The sequence below is a fragment of the Rhinopithecus roxellana genome, chromosome 7 (assembly GCF_007565055.1).
Source record: "Rhinopithecus roxellana isolate Shanxi Qingling chromosome 7, ASM756505v1, whole genome shotgun sequence".
Lineage (NCBI taxonomy): Eukaryota > Metazoa > Chordata > Mammalia > Primates > Cercopithecidae > Rhinopithecus > Rhinopithecus roxellana.
The window spans coordinates 78,303,267-78,330,670 of NC_044555.1; the positions used below are offsets into that span (position 1 = coordinate 78,303,267).

The 27,404-nt window shown below is 43.1% G+C and overlaps 1 protein-coding gene across 4 annotated transcripts; it reads left to right on the plus strand.

Moving 5' to 3' along the window:
• On the plus strand, nt 1–27,404 carry ASB9 (ankyrin repeat and SOCS box containing 9). Of its 4 annotated transcripts, none has more exons than XM_030934831.1 (8): nt 1–351; nt 461–689; nt 12,646–12,725; nt 16,304–16,411; nt 18,728–18,878; nt 20,875–21,009; nt 22,471–22,723; nt 26,759–27,404. In XM_030934831.1, exons 2-7 carry the CDS (start codon nt 596–598, stop codon nt 22,689–22,691), a joined length of 789 nt encoding a protein of 262 aa, XP_030790691.1. In that variant the 5' UTR covers nt 1–351; nt 461–595; the 3' UTR covers nt 22,692–22,723; nt 26,759–27,404. The 4 variants fall into 4 exon arrangements, with proteins under 4 accessions (XP_030790691.1, XP_030790689.1, XP_030790690.1 ...); XM_030934829.1 differs by having other exon boundaries at nt 277–351; nt 22,471–22,662; XM_030934830.1 differs by having other exon boundaries at nt 299–689; nt 22,471–22,727.

The following is a 27,404-nucleotide window of genomic DNA, read 5'->3' on the forward strand; positions in this document are numbered from 1 at the left end:
GTGCAGATGGCCAGGGCGTGCTGTGCATGTTACTGTGCAAGCAATTCAGCAGGGCTGCTGCAAAACCAGCTTTCTCAGCTCTGGGTGCTCGGGCTTGTCTCCATAACAAGCTACCATGTAACAAACAGATCTCAGCAGGGTGAACAACAGTTGCAAAAAGTGAGCTGTTTCCTTCATCCCCACCCTGCTCCCTTCACTCTCAAAAGTTACAAACTGTGAGTTTCCTTCCTGATAAACTCCAAGGCTTCCTCACTGATTGGTCTCAGTTTGGAAAAGGACGTGACATCAGCAACTTCGCAGACTTAGGGCTGGAGGGTTCTTGTGGCCTCTGGCGGGCCTCCAGCCAGTTAGGTAAAGCGTGTGTGTGTGCGTGTGTGTGTGTGTGTGTACACCAGCGTGTGCCTCTCTCTGACCACAGGTAGCACTCAGATTACCCTGCCTGCTCTGTTCTTTGCTGCAGACCATTTGACCAGGACGTGTGCAGCTCAGCCAGCCACAGAACTGGAATTTTTCAGGAGCAGGGGGAGCATGGAGTTTGGACTTTGCTGAGCAACTGAAGTGGAGCGCAGAGCTTGCTCGCTTAGGAGAGAGCATCATGGATGGCAAACAAGGGGACATGGATGGGAGCAAGCCCGCGGGGCCAAGAGACTCTCCTGACATCAGGCTTCTTTCAAACCCATTGATGAGTGGTGAGTCATAGGGGCAGTGGAATCAGCCCTGGGGAGGTTGGCTAATGTGCTTAGGAGAGGAGGGTTGGGCAGTTTCAGTGGCTCTGTGTGAGGTGTCCATGGGTCTGTTACTGGGCAGATGCCCACAGTTCGCTGGTATATATCCTTTACACAGCTGTTCAAAAATGTGTACACTTCTTTCTGCAGAATCCTACATACAACACAAATTCAGTTGTCACAAATTATTCTCCAGTGAAAATTTCAGCTCCTAGGAATCATTCTTTGTGGGTCAGATGCATTATTTATTAAATTGGAGGTTTGAAAGTTACTTATAAACAGGAAAATTTTTAATGCTAAAACTTTTTTCTTAATTTGCAAGTCTTAGGTGTTTGGTATTTAGGTGGGGCAGGGTTTATAAATGATGTTCAAACATTGAGCACTGATCGAGTCACTTTCAAAAGAGACAAAAGAGACTTTGTTAAACATTGGAGAATCATCTTACAGGTATTCTCATCTGTCAGGTGGTGTCTGTGCTAATGTACAGAATCCCACAAATACACACTTTGGTGAGCATTCAGCAGGTGCCTGTTGGCTAAAAGGATTCTGAAAAATTTGTTAGGCATTTGCACACAGGTTTTTATAAACAATAGTATATTGGTTAGTAATATACTGGTTAACTCTCCAGCCCCAAGTCTGCAAAGTTGATGTCACATCCTTTCCCAAACTGAGACCAATCAGTGAGGAAGCCTTGGAGTTTATCAGGAAGGAAACTCTAAAGTTCCTAACTTTTGGAGAGCAAAGGGAGCAGGGTGAGGGTGTGAAGGAACCAGCTCACTTTCTGCAACTGTTGTTCACCCTGTTGAGATCCTTGGGGGCTTGTTATGGTGACAAGCCCCAGCACCCAGGGCTGGGAAAGCTGGTGTTGCCGCAGCCTTGCTGAATTGATGTATTTATTATTTATTAATTTTTTTTTTTTTTTTTTTTTTTTAAGACGGAGTCCTGCTCTGTCGCCTGGGCTGGAGTGCAGTGGCGCAATCTTGACTCACTGCAACCTCCCTCTCCTGGGTTCAGGCTTATATAGGCGGAGCATGGTGGCTTACACCTGAAATCCCAGCACTTTGGGAGGCCGAGGCGGGCGGATGACGAGGTCATGATACCATCCCGGCCAACATGGTGAAACCCCGTCTCTACCTAAAATACAAAAATTAGCTGGGATTACACGTACCTGTAATCCCACCTACTCGGGAGGCTGAGGCAAGAGAATCGCTTGAACCCAGGAGGCAGAGGTTGCAGTGCACCCAGATCTCGACACAGCACTCCAGCATGGTGAGAGAACGAGACTGTCTCAAAAAGCTGGGCGCTGTGGCTCATGCCTGCAATCCCAGCACTTTGAGAGGCCGAAGCAGGCGGATCACGAGGTCAGGAGATCGAGACCATCCTGGTTAACACGGTGAAACCCCGTCTCTACCAAAAAATAACAAAAAAAATTAGCCGGGCGTGGTAGTGGGCGCCTGTAGTCTCAGCTACTCGGGAGGCTGAGGCGGAGCTTGCAGTGAGCCGAGATCGTGCCACTGCACTCCAGCCTGGGCGACAGAACGAGACTCCGTCTCAAAAAAAAAAAAAGTTTGTAAATATATACGTACACACACACACACACACACACACACACACACACACCCCTGGTATACTGCCCACAGCACCTGTTGATCAAAGGGGCAATAAACAGGGAGAGACCCTGAAGTCAGTCAGGGTTTTTGTGTTTTTTTTGTTTTTTTTGAGACGGAGTCTCACTCTGTCTCCCAGGCTGGTGTGCAGTGGCGCAATCTCGGCTCACTGCCAGCTCCACCTCCCGGGTTCACGCCATTCTCCTGCCTCAGCCTCCCGAGTAGCTGGGACTACAGGCGCCCACCACCACGCCAGGCTAATTTTTTGTGTGTTTTTAGTAGAGACGGGTTTTCACCGTGTTAGCTAGGATGGTCTGGATCTCCTGACGTCGTGATCCACTGGCCTCGGCCTCCCAAAGTGCTGGGATTACAGGCGTGAGCCACCGCGCCCAGCCTGTTTTGGTTTTTTTGAGACGGAGTCTCACTCTGTCGCACGGGCTGGAGTGCAATGGCGAGATCTCGGTTCACTGTAACCTCCGCCGCCTCCCGGGTTCAAATGATTCTCCTGCCTCAGCCTCCCGAGTAGCTGGGATTATAGGTGCCCGCCACCACGCCCGGCTAATTTTTGTATTTTTAGTAGAGATGGGGTTTCGCCACTTTGGCCAGGCTGGTCTCGAACTCCTGACCTCCTCCTGGGCCTCCCAAAGTGCTAGGATTACAGGCATGAGCCACCGTGCCCAGCCGTCAGTCAGGGTTTATTAATCTAGTATACAGGTACTGAAAGGGTAAAAATGGAAGAAATAAAACACAAAACGCCTTCCCTTTGACTGAGCAGACTAGCCTGCTCATTCATTCATTCATTTATCCAATTTCACTTATAAAATGAGCAGAGTACTCAATGGTGAGTGGGATTTAGATCCACAAAGGCAGAACTGGATTAATCAGCAGATGTATCCAGCATGAGTTTGGAGAACTAGGAAAGCAAGAGTGGCACCAAAAATCACTTTTTACAAAGAATTTCTTTTCTTTTTTTTTTTTTTCTTTTTTTGAAATGGAGTTTCACTCTGTCACCCAGGCTGGAATGCAGTGGAGCAATCTCGGCTCACTGCAAACTCCACCTTCCTGTGTTCAAGCGACTCTCCTGCCTCAGCTTCCCGAGTAGCTGGGATTACAGGCGTCTGCCACCACACCCAGCTGATTTTTGTATTTTTAGTAGAGATGGGGTTTCATCATGTTGGCGAGGCTGGTCTTGAACTCCTGACCTCAAGTGATCCGCCTACTTTGGCCTCCAAAAGTGCTGGGATTACAGGTGTGAGCCACCATGCCCAGCCACTTTTTATAAGGAATTATATATATATATATACACACACACACACATACACACACACACTTTTTTTTTTGACAGAGTCTCGCTCTGTCACCAGGCTGGAATGCAGTGGCACCATCTCAGCTCACTGCAGCCTTGGCCTCCTGGGTTCAAGCAATTCAAGCAATTCTGCCTCAGGAGGGAGAAGCAGGGACTACGTGGGACTACAGGCACACGCCTGGCTAATTTTTTTTTTTTTTTTTTTTTGTATTTTAGTAGAGACGGGGTTTCACCATGTTGTCCAGGCTGGTCTCCAATTCCTGAGCTCAGGCAGTCTGCCCGCCTCAGCCTCCCAAAGTGCTAGGATTACAGGTGTGAGCCACCGTGCCCAGCCAATAAATACATTTTTTAAGTAGCAAACCAATCATTATGGGAAAGAATCAGTAATTTGGTTGATTTCTGCACTGTTATTTTATAGCTAAGTATTGTATTTATTTTTGTTTCCACATGGGAGAGAGGCACCAGCCACTTTTCACTGTTGAGGGTTTCTTTTTCTTCTTCTTCTTTTTTTTTTTTTTTTTTTTTTTTTTTAATTTTTTGAGACGGAGTCTCGCTCTGTCACCCAGGCTGGAGTGCAGTGGCATGATCTCGGCTCACTGCAAGCTCTGCCTCCTGGGTTCATGCCATTCTCCTGCCTCAGCCTCCCAAGTAGCTGGGACTACAGGCTCCCGCCACCACGCCCGGCTAATTTTTTGTATTTTTAGTAGAGTCGGGGGTTTCTCTGTGTTAGCCAGTATGGTCTCGATCTCCTGACCTCGTGATCCACCCGCCTCATCCTCCCAAAGTGCTGGGATTACAGGCCTGAGCCAACTGTTAAGTGTTTCTAAAGGTCCTAATCCAACCTTGGTGGGGTCAGGGTGGGTGAATGGGAGTGGGCAGGTGTTATACTCAAAGGCATGGTGCTTGTAAAGTGAACACGTTGTTACAGCTAGAGTGCAAAATGTGAAGGTCTTAGGGAGTCTAGTGAGAACAGGTTTGAAGAGATGGAGTGGCAGATAAAGCTTTTTAAGAGCTAAGTGGAGGAGGTTAGGCTTCATGAGGCAGGGAATTGAGAGCCATTGGTGGTTCTAGCACAAAGACCTGGTAATAAGGCTATAGGTGAATTAACTTGGTAGCCACAGCTGGGATAGATTGTGTTGGAATCGTGGGAGATGGTTGCATTCATCCAGTGGTTCTCAAATTCTCATGTGCCTCTACATCACCTGAAGAGCTTATTAAAATGCAGATAATGTAGCTTCTGGCTGGGTGTGGTGGCTCACACCTGTAATCCCAGCACTTTGGGAGGCTGAGGTGGGCGGATCACTTGAGGTCAGGAGTTCAAGACCAGCCTATCCAACATGCAGAAACCCAGTCTTTACTAAAAATACAAAATTAGCCGGGCATGGTGTTGCATGCCTGTAATCCTAGCTACCCAGGAGGCTGAGGCAGGAGAGTTGCTTGAACCTGGGAGGCAGAGGTTGTGGTGAGCCGAAATCACACCATTGCACTCCAACCTGGGCAACAAGAGCGAAACTCTGTCTCAAAAAAAAAAAAAAAAAAAAAAAATTAGCTGGGTGTGTTGGCACATGCCTATAATCCCAGCTACTTAGGAGGCCGAGGCAGGAGAATTGCTTCAACCTGGGAGGCAGAGGTTGCAGTGAGCCGAGGTCATGCCACTGTACTTCAGCCTGGGCAACACAGCGAGACTGTCTCAAAAAAAAAAAAAAAAAAAAAAAGCAGATGATGCAGCTTTTGATGAAGTGGTAGGCCTGGGGTGGGGGCCTAGGAATCTGCATTCATAACAAACTCCCAGGTGACACGGATGGTACTGGTTAGGGACCATACTTTGAGAACCACTGCACTAATCCAAGCATGAAACTTACATTTGGATCGAACTTTGGAAATGACAGAGAAAGGGCGATGATTTCAAAGGAAAGAGAAATCAGGGTATGCTGCTTGATTAAATGTTGGAACTAACAGAGAGAAGGCAGGCAAAATTATAAGGTTCTCAAGCCCAAAGTAATGTCAGATAAGCTAGATAAGAGGGAAGTTGGAAAGGAAGTTGCCTTGGATGCAGGATGAGGAGGGGAGGATACAGAGTTCTGTTTTGGACATGACAGTGCCAGCAGTGATGCCCAGTGCACAGTATGATGACATGCGACCGAGACTTAGGAATGATCACAGGTTAGAAGCCAGAGACCTCAGAATGTTCTACAGAGGGGCTGTGGTTGAAACCTAGGGAAGGGAGAAATTGTCTGATGGCCAAGAGCTGAGAGTCAACCAAGGATGGAACCCTGGGACAGGCCTCCAGTTGATGAAGTAGGACCAGTAAGTTGGACAGAGAAGCAGAAAGAGATTCTGGATGTTGTAATTGCACAGGTACTAAGGGAAGAGAAGTTTTCAAAGAAGTAGAAGTCACAAGGGTAGGTGCCGGATACTTCTGGTCTCTTACTTTCTGTTGCGAAACTGACTGGCAAATTGCCACTCACCTTCTACACCCAGCTGAGCCATTGCCCCCATGAAACCACTTTCTGCCTCTCCCTACTCAAGTGGAGTCATTCTCCATCTGCTTTACATCAGTCCTGCCCCTTGGGTAAAACCTCAATTGTAGTTGGTTGCTTTTGTTTATGCTTCTGAGGTCTTAACCTTGGTGAAGTGTGGAATGCAGAACACTCAGAATGCTGTTTTCAAATAGCTGTGCCAAGAAACTCAGCTCAGGTGAAGCATGTCCCTTCGCACAAGGCCAAGTTAGAGGGAAAATAGGGCCCAGGTGTGGATTGTCTTGCTGCTCCCACCTCCACCTGCAGGTGTTTTTCTGCCCACTTCCCTGGGGTAGGGAGGGAGGAAAGGTTATGAATGAAGATGGGCAGCCAACTCTTGATAGAGATTTGTTTAATGTTAGACTCTCCTGTCCAAGGAGCAGGGAAAGAATGTCTTACTTTTTTCCTGAAAGTAGCTTGTTAGGAGTTGAACTGTGTCCCCTGAAAAGATACATGGTTAAATACTCAACCCTCTGTGCCTCAGAATGCGACCTCGTTAGTTAAGATGAGTTCAGATGAGGTCATAAGTAGGGTAGGACGGACCTTAATCCAACATGACCAGAGTCCCTGTAAGAAAAGGAGAGGAGACACATGGAGAATGCTATGTGACAACAGAGGCAGAGATAGGAGTGAAGCACCTAGAAACCAAGGAACACCAAGGACTGATGGCCACTGCCAGAAGCTAGAAGAGGCAAGGAAGGATTTTTTCCCTAGAGCCTTTGGATAGAGTATGGCAGTGTCCACACCTTGATTTCAGACTTCTATCCCACTGCTAGCCTCTAGGACTCTGTGACAACAAATTTCTGTTGTTTTAAGCCACGCAGTTTGTGGTGTTTTGTTATGGTATCCCTAAGAAACTAATTTACACCTACTCATGGAAACTTGGGAAAATACATTGAAAGATAAACTAACCACCCATAATTCCACCAAGCAGGTAACCGCTGTTCCCAGTGTTAGTGTCTATCTTTTGGGATTTTGCCTGAAGACTGACACCTGTAGAGGTATTTCTATCCTTGCCAAATTGAGCCCACCCTGTAGAGAGTATTCACATTTAAACAGAAGACAAGCTAGAACAGGTATTGAAAGAAAACAATTTTATTGTCTTATGGTGAATTTTTAGATATTGGGGCACCTCAGGAGGAGTGAGTTTTCTGGGGGAAAACCTGCCTTTGAGACAGAATGGGAAGGCAACTTTATACTGAGAGAGAGAGAAGAGAGAGGGAGACAGGAAAGAGGAGAGAGAGAAGAAAGAGGAGAGGAGAGGAGAGGCTGGATGATGGAACTGGAGAAAGAACTGTAGTGGACAGGCCTGACTTGCCCAGGAGTTGCCTCAGTGGGCCTTTCTGTTTGTTTCTGACTGTAAGCCTCTTGTTTCTTTTTCTCCTCTTTTCTCTTTGTCCTGGGATCAAACCAAGGTCCACAATAATTGTGAACACAGCACCCAGATCCTTTCCAGGTTCTGGCAGGTTGGTTCATGCCACTGAATCCACCCTTACTGTGTCCTGAAGACTGAAGGCAAATACTCCTGTCCTCTCAGAGCAACCCAACAACTTTTTTCTCTCCTTGACTTGGCAAAACGTTTCTCAGGATGAGTAGATTTATGCTACTGCCCAGCATTCACTGGGGTTCTCAGAACATCAGTAACAGCTATTTTCAGAATGTACCAATTAGTGCATCTTAAATCTCTTTTGAAATAACAGAAATGAAAAAAAGTTCCACAAATTACAATAAAAATGAAATGGCAGCCTCCCTAATGTGCTCCACGTTTGATGAGGGTACAATTTAAAAGGTAAGTTTAATGGCATTACTTGGAGGACTTGTGGAGTGGTTTCATTACAAGAGCTCCCTGCCCCATTTTACCCATAAGCCACAGTACCAGATCCATGGCATTGTCAGTGACCTCGTTTCACATGTATTTTTTTGGCAGTAAAACCAATAGACCTTGGCTGAACCAGTGTTGGGAAAGAGCGTTTAATATATGCCAAGGACTTGGATAATGTGTTACGTACACCTAATAATGGCCCTCGAGTATCAAAGACTTGGGTGGGGTCAGTGGAAAAGGATGTGGTGACCTTGAGTCTCCCCTTCATGAATTGGATAGTCTCCTACTTTGAGAATTGTCCATGTTCTGGCAGGAAAATAGGTCCCCTTTCCTGCTTGTTTTCTGCCCTTTCCAGCTGCCAGTTAGCAGGAAAGCAAGGGCAAGTGCTTTGGGGTTTAACTGGGCATGTGTTGAGCCTACAGCTCGTTGCCTGCTTGGAATGTGCGCTCTGGAAAACCATGAAGAAAGAAGCATTTCCCAGGTGCACCAGACAGACCCTCATTTGGATCCCTAAAGAGACATGTCTCACTTAGCTATCTTTTCAGTGTTTTCCAGAGTGAAAGAGTGTGTGTGGACTAATCCATGTTGCAAATTGTGGTGTTTGCTAATACACACACACATACACACAATCTATGCTCTCTGAATGTTAGAAAAATGTTAAAGTAGGCCAGGCGCAGTGGCTCATGCCTATAATCCCAGCACTTTGGGAGGCTGAGGCGCATGGATCACTTGAGGTCAGGAGTTGGAGACCAGTCTCACCAACATGGTGAAACCCTGTCTCTACTAAAATTACAAAAATTAGCTGAGTGTGATGGTGTGCATCTATAGTCCCAGTTACTTGAGAGGCTGAGGCAGGAGAACCACTTGAACCCGGGAAGCGGAGGTTGCAGTGAGCCAAGATTGCCCCACTGTACTCCAGCCTGGGTGACAAAGTGAGACTCTGTCTCGAAAAACAAACAAAACATTACACACAAAGAAAAATGTTAAATTATTCATGGTCACTATTGTAAATTTTCACATAATCACTCATTTGTTCTGAGACCTGAGGTCAAAGGCCTTGTATAAATTTGAGACGGATTTTGGTTTTACAGGGACTCGTGTTTTTCTTCTGGGCAGGAGCATGGGTATACCGTGACAGGCCTAACAAACCCTGAACTGAAATGACTTTAAGTTAGAAGGGGAAGGCTCATATACTGCTGATGGGAATATAAAGTAGTACAGCCACTTTGGAAAATAGTCTCAAAACAAACATTGTGTTACCGTATCATACAGCAGTTCTTTTAGGCGTATATGCAGGAGAATTGAAAGCATACATCTGCTCAAAAACTTGTACATGAATGTTTATAGCAGCATTATTAATAATAGCCAAGAAGTAGAAATGACACAAATTTCTGTCAACTGATGAATGAATAAATAAAATGTGGCTTATCCATACAATGGAATTATTTGACCAAAAAAAAGAAAAAAAAAAAGGAATGAAGTACTGGTGCATGCTACGGCATGGATGAAACTTTGAAACATTATGCTAAATAAAAGAAGCCAGTTGCAAAGCACCACATACTGTATGGTTTCATTTATATGAAATGTCCAGAATAGGCAAATGCATAGAGACAGAAACTAGATCCATGGTTGCCAGGGGCTGGGGGAAGTAGAACTGTGGAGTGACTGCTAATGGGTACAGAGTTTCTTTTTGGGGTGATGAAAATGTTCTAAAATTGATTGTGGCATTGGTTGCATAGCTCTGAATATACTGAAAACTGCTGAATTGTACACATTAAATGGGTGTATTGTATGGTATGCGAATTATATCTCAATACAGCTGCTTGCTAGCTAGCTAGCTAGCTAGAGATATTCACATTGTCAGCCCCTCACTACGTGTACCAGGACAACACTCTGTACTTCTGAAAGACACAAGCTGTCTCTGCTCTGTAAGCACTACATTCTGCAGAGGTGCAAACTCAGAGAGCCTTTGTTATTCTCTTGGAGAAGCACGTACTTCTTTATTTGCCCCAAATAGAAAGAGTAATGGTCCCATGATGAATGAGTAGAAAGCAAGACCATTTGTGGCTACACTTGATAAGTGCATCATTTTTATGAAATCTGAACACTTACAAATTAGGACCCAATTTACCTGCCTGACTGTTTAGGCTGTCGACACTAATAATCTTAGGGAGCTTTAAGAGAGGTTGGGAAATGTGGCAGCTGTATTTCTTAGCAGCTGAGCACTTGGAAAAAAAGTGGATTAATCATCATACATGTGGTGATCCATCAGGATACATTTGCAAATCTATTGAAAGCTGATTTTCAAAACCTTTCTCAATTTGTGGCTCTTTGTTCTCATTCAAGATTTTGTGTGAATGGTATTTGGCATTATCGGCACCAACAGGGTGGAATTACTTGTCCTTTTAATTCTAATTTAGAGATCAATCTTTCCATATCTGCAGTCCGAATTTTAGCTTCCAAGCCCTAGAATCAGCAGTATTATTCCAGAAATAATTAGGAACATCAGAGAATGCTGTGAGGACATTGAGTATCTATTAAACGTAAGGTTTTGCCAGTAGGAAAAGCCATTTCACTTAAGATGTACCTTGTCTCAAGCACCTTAGTGACCCCAGAAGGAAAGCATTGGATGGGCAGTATGTAGATGGGCTCATTTGTCTTCCTTTTATGTACTAAATGCCTAATGAATCCATCTGGAAGAATGGTAATTTGCTTACTAATACAGATTTTCCAGGGCACTGATGGCTTCAGGTGGCAGACGGGCCTCATGTATTAAGTACAAAGTGTTAAGCCAACATGTGTTAAGTACAAAGGATACTTCATAGCCTTTCATTTTGCAAGGTAGGGATAATAAGTACCCTCCTTCTCCAGGTCTTCTCAGCTTTTAGGAGCTATTAGCTTCCATGCAAGGCCTAACTGGCATCAGACCTTTCTACCTTGTTTGTATGTAGTGTGTTTGCCGAAGCAGGTGGAGCTGGAGCTGAAGCAGGTTTAGGCACGCCTCCCTCACGTTTCTACTGGAAATCAGATGAAGCTTGAGATGAGAAAAAATCAGGTCTATGCCTCATTCAGTTATATTCATATTCAATTATAAAGAGAGAGAGGAAAGCATTTAATGGGTTGGGATTGGATTTTCAGGCCTCTTTCCTAAGAATTTGTTTTCCTTCTATATGGTCGTAGAATAAATTTGGCTGTTTTATTTTATTTTTTTGAGACAAGAGTCTCACTGTGTTGCCCAGGCTGGAGTGCAGTGGCATGACCTCGGCTCACTGCAACCTCCACCTCCCAGGTTCAACCAATTCTCCTGCCTCAGCCTCCCGAGTAGCTGGGATTATAGGTGTGAGCCACCACACCCAGCTAATTTTTACATTTTTAGTAGAGATGGTGTTTAACCACGTTGGCCAAGCTGGTCTCGAACTCCTGACCTCAGGTGATCCGCCCACCTCAGCCTCCAAAAGTGCTGGGATTGCAGGTGTGGAGCCACCGCGCCCGGTATAAATTTGCTGTTTTAAATAGCAGTGATGATGAGGTGTAATCAAGACTGTCTGTTTAGTGTTAGGGCAGGATAATAATAGTAGCTCGTATGTATTGAGCCGTGGTAAGTACAGGTTGAGCATCCCTTCTCTGAAATCCTTGGGACCAGAAGCGTTTCCAATTTTTTTAGATGTTGGAATACTTGCATATACAATAATGACTTATCTTGTGGATTGTACTCAAGTCTAAACACGAAATTCATTTATGTTTCATATACACCTTACACACATAACCTGAAGGTAATTTTATATGGTATTTTAAATAAGTTTGTGCATGAAACAAAGTTTTGATTGCAACCCATCACATGTCAGGTGTGGAATTTTCCACTCGTGGCATCATGTTAGCACTCAGGAAGCTTTGGATTTTGGAGCATTTTGGATTTGGGAGTTTTGGGTTAAGGATGCTCAACCTGTATATTATATATTAGGGATGCTCAACTTGTAACTTTACAGAGAAGGAAACTGGGGCACTGGGCCTTTCCCGGGACCCACAGGTCAGAAAAGGTGAAGCGGGTCTGAATTAAGAGCTTTCTTTAACCACCTTGGCATGCTGCATTTGGGGGTAAATAATGTCCCTGTTTCAAGGTGAGACTGAGCACCGATTTGTGCTTAATATTACAACCGGAGATAATCTATAAATAGATATGGTTCTGTTTAGATTTCATTCCAAACCTAATGGTGCATGTAATTACATGATTACTACTATTAAAACAGGACACTGTTTGCTGAGATGCCAAAGTCTGTATTTCATGCAGGAAACTAGACCGGCAGCTACAGCTTAACACACTAATGCTGGTAATTAGTAAAGCTCTCCCTTAACTAAATGGGCCATTTGCCTTTGAAACCAGTGTGTAAATAGAAATACAGTAATCTGTCATCCCAGTCCACCTCTTTTGTCCTTAGTTTGAGGACTGGCTGTAGTTCTTTCCCAAGCTCTCCAGACATTGTTCAAACAAACTGTGCACAAAAAATATTAATAAAGAAGAGAAATGCTGAATTTCTAATGGGAATTTTGGTTGAGTGAATCCAATGTCTCCATCCAGGGACTATTAGGCTCTTACTGATGGGCAAGGATAAGCCTCTGGGTCTAAGTGCATTAGCAGGATATAACCCATTCCTCCCTTTCCATACAGATGCTGTGTCTGATTGGTCTCCTATGCATGAAGCTGCAATCTACGGACGTCAGCTGTCTCTGAGGAACCTCATCAGCCAGGTAGCTTTTTGAAAATATAATACAGAAGAAACCTGTCAAAATATTAAAACAAATGTGTGACATAATAACATGGGGACTTTTAAATTAATTCATTAAATAGAAGACCTCATGGCGATTCTAATAACTACCATAATTTCTAAATAGGATGAGTAAATATTTTGAGATATTTTAGATGTCTATGACAATTGTAATATAATAGAAAATATCTGTAATTTCTATTGGAGATAACCCTACATACTACTATTACTACTGTGGTTTGTTGTCTACATTCTGAACTGAAGGATATGCTAAATTTCAGATAGAGCTGAGTGAGAATAAATGTGCTTTAAAAAAATCCAATTTCATAGACCTGTCTAGAGTAAGAAATCCTCCTATAAGAAAATAATTTCTAAAGAAAAATTTCATACTATTCTAAGCCACTATCTTAAGCCATTTTTGGTAGCGGCAGCCTATTATAAATAGATTATAACACTAATTCTAGCTAAAAGAAGTTAGGCTACTTCCCAGATAAAATTAGAAATTTACCCTATTTTGATAGCATGAACAATGATCACTGCAGCTTTTATGTATTACTTGTTAAATTGGACAGATACTCATTTGCATTCAGTATTTATGTGTTTATGAAACATCAGCCAGAACCATCTCCAAGTTGTATCCCATTATTTGTGTAAGATGTCTTTTTAGAGATCCAGTTTCTGCTTTCATAAAGTGAGTATTCTGATACCTACCTAGGTCAGTCCACCCCATAACTCAATAACAAACCGTCCCAAAACTCAGTGACATGATAACAGTAACCATTATTTCTTGCTGATGTGTGTTTGTGTCAGCTCATCTAGGCTGGGCTTGGCTGGTCTGGGCTCCCAGCTGTGGGTTGGGTAATCCCAACTGCAACTCCCTGCTGCACATCTCTTTCATCCTTCTTGGACCACTGGCTACCTGAGGAATTATTTTCTCTTGGCAAAACGCTGGAGCACAGCAGGGCAAGCCCAACCATGCAAGAATACTTCCGATCTGTTCATGTCACATCTGCTAACATCCCACTGGTCAAGTCACATGACCACATCCAAAGTCAAGGATCAAGAGAAGTACATTTTGTCAACTAAGAGTAGTTGACGACTGAAAATAAATATATTAAAGTTAAGCCATTCGATCTTTTTTTTTTTTCAAAACTAAGAACTGACTGTGGACTGGACACTGTGAAGTAATGGTTTAATTACCTTATGATATTATATGACTCAGACTTGTTAATTAGACAAACCACAGTTAATTTGAGGTAAAACTGTAGCTTGATGATGAACTATAAATGAGTTTCTAACTTTATAGAAGGAACCTTTCTGTAATGTGAGTATGTGGTGAAAACTTTTTGTTTTGTGTTACGAATAGCTGTGTTGTTGTATTTCATTTACCTGGATTTATGTATAAACACCTAAATGCTGGTTTTATTACTATTATCATTGTTTATTTTTATTATTATTATTTTTATTTTTGAGATAGGGTTTCGCTCTTGTTACCCAGTCTGGAGTGCAGTGGCGCGATCTCGGCTCACTGCAACCTCTGCCTCCCGGGTTCAAGCAATTCTGCCTCAGCCTCCCGAGTAGCTGGGCCTACAGGTACGCGCCACCACGCCCGGCTAATTTTGTATTTTTAGTAGAGACGAGGTTTCACCATGTTGGTCAGGTTGGTCTCAAACTGCTGACCTCAGGTGATCCATCAGCCTTAGCCTCCCAAAGTGCTGGGATTACAGGCAGGAGCCACCGTGCCTGGTCTAAATGCCGGTTTAAAAATGGCAGTCGTGCTGGAGGAGCATGCGCATTTTCTATTGGTTGTTTCCTATTGGTTGCCTTTTGCCCAAGTTCTGTACCTCAGCCTGTCTTTCCCCCCACTTGTGTCTGATACACTTGCATGATTTTTGCTTCATGTGACAATCATACCCCTCTTGCGGCATTGACAAAACTACTTTTTGTAAGTGTGATGACTGTGAGAAAATAAGGTGTTTTCTCCTGCCAATTAGACATTTAAGTCTTAGGTATGAATAGTAAAGTAAGAAATGACATATTCTTTTCTTTGATCAAGACAAGAGTTGGCAAATTTTTTTCAGTAAAGGACCAGATAGTAAATATTTTAGGCTTTGTGAACCATGCAGTCCCTGTTGGAAGTACCTAACTCTGCTGTTCAGCAGAAAAGCAGTTGTAGACAATATGTAAATGAATGGGCATGGCTGTGTTCTGGTAAAACTTTGCTTATGGATGCTGAAATTTGAATTTCATAAAATTTTCGTGTGTCACAAAATATTCCTTTGATTTCTTTTAAACCATTAAAAATGTAGAAACTATTCCTAGCTGCTGTGCTGTACAGAAGCAGGTTGTGGTCTAGATTTGACTCTGTAGGCTGTTGTTTACTGACCCTCTTGTCGAAACTATGATAGAGCTAGGAAATCTAAGAAAAAAAATTAAATGTCAGGAAAACGAGGGTGTTTTTGAGGAAAAAAATTGGGTGAAACTGGTATTTTTATTACAAATATTATTAAATCCTATGTGCTACTAAGTGCTTACATTTAAAGAGCAATTATATTAGTTAATAGGTGCATTTCAATTTCCTAAATAAAGTACATTTAGGCTTCCTAAAAGGTACATGCCGTCTATTTCTTTTCCCTTGCAGTTTCAAAATTTCCTTTTAATTGTCCCACAAGATAGAGACACTTGAGAATATGTTAAAATTTAATAATTGCTTGTTAAAACTTAGCAATTCAGGCCATGCTGACTTTAAAAAAATTGAGAAATTTCATAAACAAACATAAAAGAACTTAAACACGTGTGCAGTTGAACAAAAAGTGATGATGATGAGAATATTGCCATGTGACTGCCTCCCCAGGTCAGGAAATGGAAAAATAGCACATTTCTGGCTCCTCCAAAGAGTCACCCATCCCTCCCCTTACCGTGCTTTCTAGAACACAATCCTGTCCCTCTTCCACAGGATTAACCATTATCCCGATTTCCTTGTTTTCTTTATGGTTTTACTTTATATGTCTTCTGAAACAATATGGGGTAGTTTTGCCTAATTTTGAACTTTAAATTGATGTAATCATTCAGTGTGTATGCTTTTGGATTTTGCTTCTTTTGCTCAACATTATTTTTGCAAGCATCACCCTTGTAGTGCTTGCCATTATAATTTGTTGGGTGTAATCTTTCTGCTGAAAGATTATACCAAAGTTTATTAATTCAGTTCGTTGTTGATGGACATTTGGTTTGTTTGCAGTTTCTATTATGACCAATGCTGTTGTGAATATTCTTGTATATGTATCTAGATGTATATATACCTAAGAGTCAAATTGCTGAGTCATAGGCATATGCATTGTCAGCTCTAATAGATACAGCCAAACTGTTTTCCTGAGTGGTTATACCATATTACACTCCCACCAGTAGTGTGGCAGTTTTTTTTTAAGTCAGTATAAACATCTTAGTGTATCATCTGACTTTGAGCCAGGTCAACTTTGTCATAGTACTGGAATGGTGGCTGAAAAACAGCCCCGGGGCACTGTTGCTTTGCACCCCTTACTCTGACTATTTCCCCTCCTTCAGGGGTGGCTTGTGAACATCATCACGGCAGATCATGTCTCCCCACTCCATGAAGCCTGTCTCGGAGGTCATCCCTCTTGTGTAAAGATTTTATTAAAGCATGGAGCTCAGGTAAGGGCAGCTGAAACAATATCTTAGAAACCAAGAATGAAAAATGACTATGTATATCCCTTCTGAATAACTTCCAGCACTTTTTGATTAGGCTGATTTGAAATATGAAGACAGTTGTTTTTTAAGAAAATTATGTTCATCAGACTTGTTTGCTTTAGTGATAGGTGGATGAAATACTAAATTTTTAGTCGTGCTTACAGTCTATATCATTTTCTTTATCACATACTACTAATAAATAGTTGTTAGACTTCTGTCTTCATTGTTATGGCTGGAAGGTAATGAAATATTGTGGAAAGCACACATTTGCCTGGGATGGCTAGGATGTCTGAGGAGACAGAAAATCTATGTGGTCATTTACCCTTTGACTGGCAACTTGGACTTGTTCACATGGTAGCAGGGATTGCAAGAGCAGCAAAAATGGACCTGTTTGGTGTTAGGCAACTGAATGGTGGGGTGGGGGATATTATGGGCTTGCTATCTTCTGGCAATAGCAAATGCAAAGTCCCAGAAATGATCGTGAGCAATTTTTGTATCTTGAAGTCATTCCTTACGGCAGGAGAGTAGAGTAGGTGAGAGGATTCAGAACCAGAAGCAACCCTGTCCATGCCAAAAAAAGACCGGGCTTTGTCCCAAGATTAGTAAAGAGCCAGAGGTGAGTGCATTGCCAGATTTATATTTGGGTTAAGAAAACATTCAAAACTTGGAAACAGGGAAAGTGGCAAGGTGAAGCAAGAGACACCTAGGGTACAAACTTGAAAGAGGTGCTCGTTCTCAGGCTCCTGCACTATTTGTGTGACTCCAAAAATGAATATGTCCTTAAATTTTTTACCCTGGGCAACTTTTGTGCCTCACTCTAGTCCTGGCCCAGCTTGGAAGCAGACTTTGAGAATGAATTCATTGTCTTCACAATATCATTGCTTAAAAGATTCACCAAATAATCATTTAATGATACACAAGAATATATCTGTGCTTGGCTTTTCTATTCACTATTTAATTATAGCCCAAACACTGTGAAGTTAGACATTAACTTCTAAATTTCTGTCTGATTTCCAACATTAGAAAAGATAGCCTCAAAGATTATAGTTTTATGACCCTATAGGACATTAACCAGTTTTTATATATATATTTTTTATTTTTGAGACGGAGTCCCGCTCTGTCACCCAGGCTGGAGTACAGTGGCATGATCTCAGCTCCCTGCAACCTCTGCCTCCCGGGTTCAAGTGATTCTCCTGCCTCAGCCTCCTGAGTAGCTGGGATTACAGGCACATGCCACCACACTTGGCTCATTTTTGTATTTTTAGTAGAGACGGGGTTTCATCATGTTGCTCAGGTTGGTCTCGAACTTCTGACCTCAGGTGACCCACCCACCTTGGCCTCCCAAAGTGCTGGGATTACAGGTGTGAGCCACCGCGCCCGGCTGAGTTTTGTATCTATTAGCAAATATATTTTAGCGTCTGTTGACTATATAAGTTTTATAAGTTTTTCTTTTTCTTTTTTTTTTTTTTTTTTTGAGACGGAGTCTCGCTCTGTCGCCCAGGCTGGAGTGCAGTGGTATGATGTCAGCTCACTGCAACCTCCGCCTCCCGGGTTCAAGCAATCCTCCCGAGTAGCTGGGACTACAGGCGCACGCTGCCATGCTCGGCTAATTGTTTGTATTTTAATGGAGACTGAGTTTCACCGTGTTGCCCAGGCTGGTCTTGAACTCCTGAGCTCAGGCAATCCGCCTGCCTCGGCCTTCCAAAGTGCTGAGATTACAGGCGTGAGCCACTGTGACTGGCCAAATATTTTTTTGAGCCAGTCTTACCATTTTACTGGTTCCCTCATTAATGAATGAGTTGAATAAAATCTTTGGTACGTGTTAATTCTATCTTTATATGAAAGTCAAGTTTTTTTAAAGTTTTCTAAATTATACTTTGAGAATTACAGTTAACAGTTTCAACAATTTCCTCACAGCAGCAAGAGTAATCTTCTTGCACCCATTAAGAAATTGAACTGGTGTGGGATGGGTCTAGGAAAGAAGTTTAAAATAGGGATTAGTTTGTAAGCGACTGAAATTATCCTAACTAGTTTCAAAGTTCATGTTCCTGGGGAGGGCATGGAAGAGATAAAACATTGAGTAACATTTTTGATGCTTTATAGCCACTCCCTAATTCCATTTTTCACAAAAACCTGTGGAATTTGGTACTTTTTTCTCCATTTTATAGCTGAGGAATTTAAGGGTCAGAGAAGTTAAATAACATCTTCAGAGTTGTGGACCCTACTTTTGAACCCAAAACATCCCCCTTCCTGTCTTCATCCTGGAGCTTCTTTTTCCAGGTGAATGGTGTGACAACAGACTGGCACACTCCACTGTTCAATGCTTGTGTCAGCGGCAGCCAGGATTGTGTGAATTTGCTTCTGCAGCACGGAGCCAGCGTTCAACCTGAGAGTGATCTGGCATCCCCCATCCATGAAGCTGCCAGGAGAGGTAAATCTTTTGAGAATTTTTTTTTAAACCCACTCCTTCAAGGGACATCTTACTGCTGAAAGAAGGAAAGAAAAGGAGGTATATTTTAGAGCAGTAGTTCTCAAAATGGAGTCCCAGGACTGGAAGCATCAGCATGACCTGGCCTGCAAATACAGATTCTTGAGCCCCACTCCAGCCCCATGAATCAGTAACTCTGGGCATGGGGCTCAGCACCTGTGTTTTGTTTAATAAGCCCTCGGGCTGCTTTCTGGTGCACAGTAAGTTTGAGTGCCTCCCTTTTAGAGCATCTTGAATGTTTTTCACTGCTATATTACTAGAACAGGGCTTGGCACACAGTAGACTATCCATTAATATTTGTGGAATCCGTTGTTATACCCATGACCTTACATAAATCAAGTTATTTCATGAAACAAATTATATTCTTCTATTTCAGGGCCTTAAAGAACATTGTCTCAGTGACACTTAAGTTTGCCAAATGAAATAAGCTTTCAATTTTTGAAACTATAAGATGTTGTATACAGTTTGGGATAACTCTTTTCATTAAAGCCATACTTTTCTGATAGTCTTAGCTCGTAAAATCACAAGTTTTTATTTTCTCAAATTTGTCATCATCATAATGACCATACCTTGCCAGAGGGCTTTCTGTTTCTGCAGTGGCTTTCACAGAATGGCTTCCCATTTGACTGGACCAACCCACTTCTAATGATCTCCCAAAGCATTGATACTTATTTATTGAGAACATCCTAACTCATCATATTCGCTGCATACATAGAACTAAAATATAGCAAGAGAAACGTAGAGGAGCAGTGTCCAAAATATGACATTCTGGACCAAGGAAGTGTGATTCAGCTTTCGCCTAGTTTTTCAGGTTGGGCCCTGCTCATGTTGGATTTGGCAGCTTCTTCTAATCTAAGCCTTGCCTATACCCGCTGTGGCCTGTTTCTCCCGGGCCTGCCTTTGGAGAGGTTGTAAGTTTCCTTCCCTGTCCCGTGGCCCACACTGTGACCTTTATTCTTCAGGTCCACCTTCAGGTCCTGTTCCTCCGTATCTCCCCAACTCTCACTTCAATTTCTCTGCTTAGACCAACTACAAAGCCAGAAACAATTGAAAAAGGTGGATGGTTGCTGATTGGTTACCGCGGGTAGTAAACTCAAATGGAGTTTCACCCGTAGTTGCAGATTGCATCCTATGGTCAAACCATTAACTGATAGCAGTGTTTAAAATCACTCCTGGCCGGGCGCGGTGGCTCACGCCTGTAATCCCAGCACTTCGGGAGGCCGAGGCGGGCGGATCACAAGGTCAGGGATCAAGACCATCCTGGCTAACACGGTGAAACCCTGTCTCTACTAAAAATAGAAAAAAATTAGCCTGGCATGGTGGCGGGCGCCTGTAATCCCACCTACTCAGAAGTCTGAGACAGGAGAACGGCATGAACCCGGAAGGCGGAGCTTGCAGTGAGCGGAGATCGCGCCACTGCACTCCAGCATGGGCGACAGAGCCAGACTCCGTCTCAAAAAAAAAAAATAAATAAAATTTAAAAATCACTCCTGATTTGGCCGGGCCTGGTGGGTCACGCCTGTAATCCCAGCACTTTGGGAGGCCGAGGTGGGCGGATTGCCAGAGCTCAGGAGTTTGAGACCAGCCTGGGCGACATGGTGAAACCCCGTCTCTACTAAAAACACAGAAAAATTAGCCGGGCGTGGTGGTGGGCGCCTGTAGTGCCAGCTACTTGGGAGGCTGAGGCAGGAGAATGGCGTGAACCCAGGAGGTGGAGCTTGCAGTGAGCCGAGATTGCGCCACTGCACTCCAGCCTGGGCGACAGAGCGAGACTCCGTCTCTAAAACAAAATAAAATAAAATCACTCCTGATTCTAATTAAAGGAAATTGCTTTTGGTCCTCTGGATAAACTGCTGCCAAATTTAATGCAAAATGGGGATGACATTGTCTTTCTAGCTAAGGGAACTTGTAACTGTTTTTCTCCTGCTTTGGGCTGCAGGCCACGTGGAGTGTGTCGACTCTCTCATAGCTTATGGGGGCAACATTGACCATAAGATCAGCCACCTGGGCACTCCACTCTATTTGGCTTGTGAAAACCAACAGAGAGCCTGTGTCAAGAAGCTTCTGGAGTCAGGTAAAGCAAAAAGCAAACCAAAACAAGAAAAGGAAATGGAAAGTAAATTAAATGTATTTTAAACGTCTTACTGCTGTAGGAGAGAAATTAGTGTGGGCAATGGAGTTGGACAAGGTCAGGGTTCATATTGACTGTTCCCTTGGGGAATTATTTCACACTGTTTGAACTTCAGTTCTCTCACTCCTAACGAGGATGAGGATGATGATGAAGATGCCTCTTCTCAGGGTGGTCCTCAGTGATTATTGGTTTCTCCTCCCTTTCCTCTGTCTCCCTCCATTTGGCCAGTCACATTATTAAGCCCTGCATAACTTGCAAAGCTGTTGGATTAGTGTTGAATCTTCCTATTTGGGACCTTCACCAGTTCTCTTTGGTTTAAATACTGAACTTGCCCCATTGCAAATACTATATTTTCCTTGAAAAGGTCTATGTACCCTTATTTCTTTTCACCTCCCTGCTGTTGTCCAGCCCCCTTCTCAACACCTGGAACACCATTTCATCACCTCTTTAATTATCTGAGTCCTGCTTATTATTTAAGGCTTCAGTAATCTGTTTCCCAATGAATGTTGTTATAGTCCTTATTGCCTCCTACTCATCTGGCAGGCATTGCTATGAATTAAGAGATGCAATCTCTGTCTCTCCCCCACCGCCCACCCTACCTCTGCCACTCTGGGCAGATTTTAAGCCTCTAGCCTGGAAAGGGCCATGTTTGGTATCCCTCACAAAGTCAAGAACAATACAAGACCAGATCAGTTAACATTTGTTGAGTGGACATAGATTTTCATTTTACCAGAGGGATGGCAGCTCAGGCAAAGCCACATGTTCCCACATGTCACAGTGAAAGCCAGGATCTGGGCTGGAGTGGGGATTTGTTAAGAGTGTAGGAGTGGAACTGGGTGGGGACAGTCCTAGAAATCCACCTTACTCCTGAAGGGGAGAACTTTGCCACCTCCCCTGTGATCTTGGGATTGGCCAGTCCAATCCAGGGGATACCCCCATGAGTTGGTTGCTTTTTCAGAGTCCAAATCACCAGTCCCAAGTGCCCGGTTTTACACCCTGTGGCAGCTGCACACCAGGTGAGTTTGGCTGCTTGGTGTAGGCTGGATTTTACCATCTAGCCTCTCCCTCAGGCTGTACTGGCTAATACTTAGGTTCCATTAATAATAATGTGGAGCTTTTATGTCACTAGGATTTTTCTTATATGCATGATGCCTATGTACAGTGCTGAAAGGCAGATTTTTAACTTTCTATGCTATATTGCTCATGCTGTACATTCCGTAACATTATCAGATGGGATTTTCCCTACATTATAAAATGGAATCAAATCATCTCCCATTTTTCCAGGATTGCTATGCTCAATGTGGATCCCCTCTTGTTAGGAAATTTTGGGGCTCAGGGCTTTGAAAAGGGGAATGGTTGGATTCTGCTCCTTGCTGACTCTTTTTTGTTCTTGTGACTGTTTAGGAGCGGACGTGAACCAAGGGAAAGGTCAGGATTCCCCACTTCATGCAGCGGCCAGGACCGCCAGTGAAGAGCTGGCCTGCCTGCTCATGGATTTTGGAGCAGACACCCAGGCCAAGAATGCTGAAGGCAAACGTCCTGTGGAGCTGGTGCCTCCAGACAGCCCTTTGGCCCGGCTCTTCTTGGAGAGAGAAGGTGCTTCTTTGCCAAAACCTAAGCCCTAATCTGTTGACACCCCTTGAGGCTCTAGTGAAAGGCAGGTATTTGGCAATTTCTGGCTCCCAATCCTATACAAAGATCATTCTCTGCCATCACCAAGTCTGGGGAAGTTGAGATAATTCAATATTCAATGAGATACAGTACTGGTCACAGTACAGTAAATAACTCCTGCTATTTAGCATATTGGATACAGGTTTTGGGGATGATCTAATATTCATCATGGGGTAGGCCAGTTTTTTAAAAAATTAAGATACTGTTTTAAAATTTTCATATTACATTTATTTAAAACATGCTTTAGAATGAGGCAGCAGAGGACTCTTTGGGGTTGCATGAGGCCCCAGGATATCTTGCTGCACCACAGATGGGCCAGACTAGTGGACACTTGGTTTCTGGGCTTAAAATGCAGCTCTTTAAGAGTTTAGGGTTCACACCAATCCATAGACATTTACTACTATAAATTAACCAATGATAAGTCCACACTTCTCTACAAGTAAGAACTGAGACTCCCAACTCAAACAATGAAATATTGTGGTTGAGCAGTATATACGGAAGTAGGGCTTTGAGGCCTGGGCTGGGCTGGGGAGCAAAGACACCTCAAGTTGGGGAGCCACCCTGTTGCAATCTTCATGGGCTCAGAGGCAGTTGAGCAGTCAGCTCAGTACTTCTTTTACTGGAGTGTGGACTCTGAACTCTTAGGGATTCTGGGACTTTGAAGCAGGCCTTCCTACCGGAAGGATTCTGATGTTACACAATCTAGTTATTTTCTCCCCACATGATGAGCAGTAGGGTTGGCCTTGGGCAGAACTGTAAAGTGGGCTAAGGAATCCTTCCTCCTACTCTCACTGCCCCAGGGTGCTTGCAGTCAAGTCCCTGCCTAGGGACATGCCAAACAAGGCCTATGCTCCTGAGCAGTGCTGGTCAGGCAGAAAAGACTGACTCCAGGCACAGGGAATTGTCCAGTAGAGGCCCCTTTCAGTTAAGCAGTGGGATGATCACGAAACAGTTCTATCTGCATTTTAATAATTACTTGTTTTGAAAAAGTTGTATGTCTACAAGGCCCATAAAAATATCTTAATTTTTAAAAAATCAGAATAAAAAATGAATAGAACAATGTGGATTGTAATCATCTTTATACCAACACAGTTGTGAAATAGAATTTTTAGTTGTTTTAATTGAGAAAGGAATTCACAAAGACAAAAGTGCCTCAGGTCCCCCTCAGTCATAATGTAGGGCATATGTTAATGTAGGAGGTATATGTCCCCTCCTCCATCAAACAACCTCATAGCATTCTCACATTGCCTCCCCTGGCTTTTCCCTTCTGCTTCGTTTCCCAAAGCCATTCCTAGAGATAGTAATTACTTTCATTTTGAATTTGTTTTGCATGGTGACAGTGTGGCCAATGATCCCACTAGTTTATGAGATGTCATTTGCTGCTGGAGAGAATCACCACTTGTTTTGCCTCCATGAGTCACTTTTGAGGTTTTGGTATAGTCACCTCTCAGAGGGCTTGGAGCCCACAGGAAATGGGGCCAGGCAAGTGCAGAAAACTAGACCTGTGGATTGCTCACTGCAGTGTCTGTCTCTGGGTGCCCCTAAATTCATTTGCTTCCGTCTGCCTGTTTCTGTTTCCTGGGGAAGGGAATTTATTCGATTACTGTCCTCTTTCAGTGGTATGGCAACATGAGAATGTTGGTAAAACCCAACCATGTTCTGAATTTGGGCTTTGCGTGGGTGTTAGGAAAGGTAAGATTTTCCCTTTTTCTGAGAAAAGGGAAAAGATGTCAAGAATATTACCACCTCACCCTTGATAAGCATCTAAGGCAGTGTTTGCTCAATTAAAACCTAGAAATGGCTGTCAGCCCAGCACGACCACAGCCCCCATCCCCCTCACCCAGTACACTTTGGCTTTAAAACATCAATGGTTGTTGCTGGCTGGGCGTGGTGGCTCACACCTGTCATCTCCGCACTTTGGGAGGCCGAGGTGGGTGGATCACGAGGTCAGGAGATCGAGACCATCCTGGCTAACACAGTGAAACTCCGTTTCTATTAAAAATACAAAAAAATTAGCCGGGTGTGGTGGTGGGCGCCTGTAGTCCCAGGTACTCAGGAGACTGAGGCAGGAGAAAGGTGTGAACCTGGGAGGTGGAGCTTGCAGTGAGCCGAGATCACACCACTGGACTCCAGCCTGGGCGACAGAGCGAGACTCCGTCTCAAAAACAAAAAACACCAATGGTTGTTGCTGGGGGAAAAAGAAATCAAGGCCCAAAGGAATATGCTGATTCATAAATATACAATTAGCTGGTTTTATTATCGAGCAAAGCAAACCCCTTGAATGTTTGCAGGTGCCAGCGAGTTGAGTGCAAATCTGTAGTGGGTTTTCAGCTCTGTGTCTATGGACTTGAAGCTACAGTTGTTTTACATTGTCTTACTTGTAGTAAACAGCAGCATTCAGTTGGCATCAGTAGTTATTAATACACTGAGTTTCCTGTGACATCCCGCTTTTCTTAATTCTCTATCAGGTCTGCTCTGAGATCTTGTTATTTGTAATGCTTTATCAGTATCTCCTACGGTTGCCTCTGACAGCGTTTCTAGCACAGATGATGAGTCACATCTTTCAACATTCCTTACTGAGGTTAGATTAGGTTCAGTTTCCCCACAGTGTGGTTTTTGCTGCTCGTTAATATATATGCCTTGAGAACACTGGGAAGCCATTCATTATATGCTTTGAGTATACTGGGCATCATCTCATAGGTGCCTTACTCCAACAGGACCCTTCTGTTAGGGCCTGGTTTAAAATACTGCAAGTATTTTTTTGATTGTATATGTGTCGAGTTCCATCTGTCCTTGTTCTCCATCACCTTGAGAGATAAGTTAACTCAGTTGATCCTGTAGTTGGTGGTGATGCTATAGGAAAATAGACACCACAGTATCCTTTTGGCTGTATTCTCAACCCTGACCGCACACTCAGATGACCTTGGGCAACTGCCTTTAGAAAATCCGGATGCTTGGGCTTCATCCAACAATAGTCAAAGCAACATCTCTGGTTGGGGGGACTCAGCTGAGTCCATGTGGTTGAATGTGCCCCCACCCCAGGTGAGTCTGAAGTGCTACGTGGATTGAGGGCTATGGCTTTATGGAGTTGAGGGTATATAGTTTTGCTTTTTAAAAAATAACCAAAAGAAGATTCCCATTACAATTTGATGCAGGAACGGGAGTGGGGGTGGGGGGAAGTGGGCATAGAAAATCATTCCCCATCCTTTTGCCCTGTAACAGAGTTTCTCAACCTTGACACTATTGACATTTTGGATCAGTTGGGGGCTGTCCTGTGTACTTGGGGATGTTTAGAAGCATCGTTGGCCTCTCCCATTAGATGCCAGTAGCACCCTTCCTCAAGTTTTGGCAACCAAAAATGTCTCCAGATACTGACAAATGTCCCCTGAGGAGCAAAATGATCTCCTCCTTTCCTTCCCTGAGCCTCCTCCCAGTTGTGAACCACTGTCCTAAAATGTAAACTGTTGAGTGTTCCCTAAGCAAGGTTTGTGCTAGCTGGTTGACTTCGCCTGTGAATTGAAGCATTGGAATAGCTCTGAATACAGAATATAAAAACAAACACGACTTAACGTACTCTTAGGATTCACTGTGAGCTCATTATATTTGAATACCTTAAATTGCTCAAGTTATAAAAATGTTTGCATCTAGAAATATGAGCTTAGTTTTAAAGGTAAAAGATAATACCATTAAACGTAACTTTATTTTTATTATTGGAATTTTTGTGTAGCTGTGTAATTCCCAAGTTAGCTTACTTAAGCCTCTATTAGGGAGGCTAAGCTTTAAATTTCTTTCACTCTGCTCTAAATTAAAACGTAACAAGCTTATTTCAGTTAGCTACCAGAAAAGAAAGAACATAGACTAAAAATGCCTTCTACAAAAAAAATCCCAGAAAATGATCTTAAGTAGTTAAATATTATTTCCTTATAACAATGTTCTATCTTGTATGCTTTTTTTTTTTTTTAAAGGAGAAGTCTTAGATCAATAACACCACTGTGTGACTTGTCTTATGATCTTTCTCCAGGGCCCCCTTCTTTGATGCAGTTATGCCGCCTTAGAATTAGGAAGTGCTTTGGAATCCAGCAGCATCATAAGATAACCAAACTCGTCATCCCAGAGGATCTGAAACAGTTTCTCCTACATCTTTAAATGCATCAAGGGAATGGATTCACAAACGATGTGAAAACATGATTGAGTGTTGTAGCCACTAGAATTTTAAAATCAAGTTGGGTTTATAGAGTTTGATTAGTTTTTTTCGATTAGATTTGTACTGGTTATAAACTTGTTTATAGAGTTTGACTGATTTTTTTGATTCAATTTGTATTTGTTAAACTCTGAAGCCAGAGTTGAAACACACTGCATACGTTTGTACTATTAGTTAGAAGGCGTGAAGACTTTTTCCCTGCTTGGAGAGTGTCATAAGTTATTGTTTTGCATATCTACTGCATGCCAAGCACTTTCTGCATCATCTAATTTAGCCGTCACAGCAACTGGGTCAAGATGTTCAATTTTCCAGAGCAAGGATAGAGGAGTCAGATTCAAATACAGGTTTTCTGATGTTAACTTAGGTGATGATTTGATTGAGGCAGGATTTTCCAGCATCACTATCCTTGTTCCATCTCTGCTATATGGGAATGAAAATAAAGAAATGTATTTCTTGGTTTGTCTAA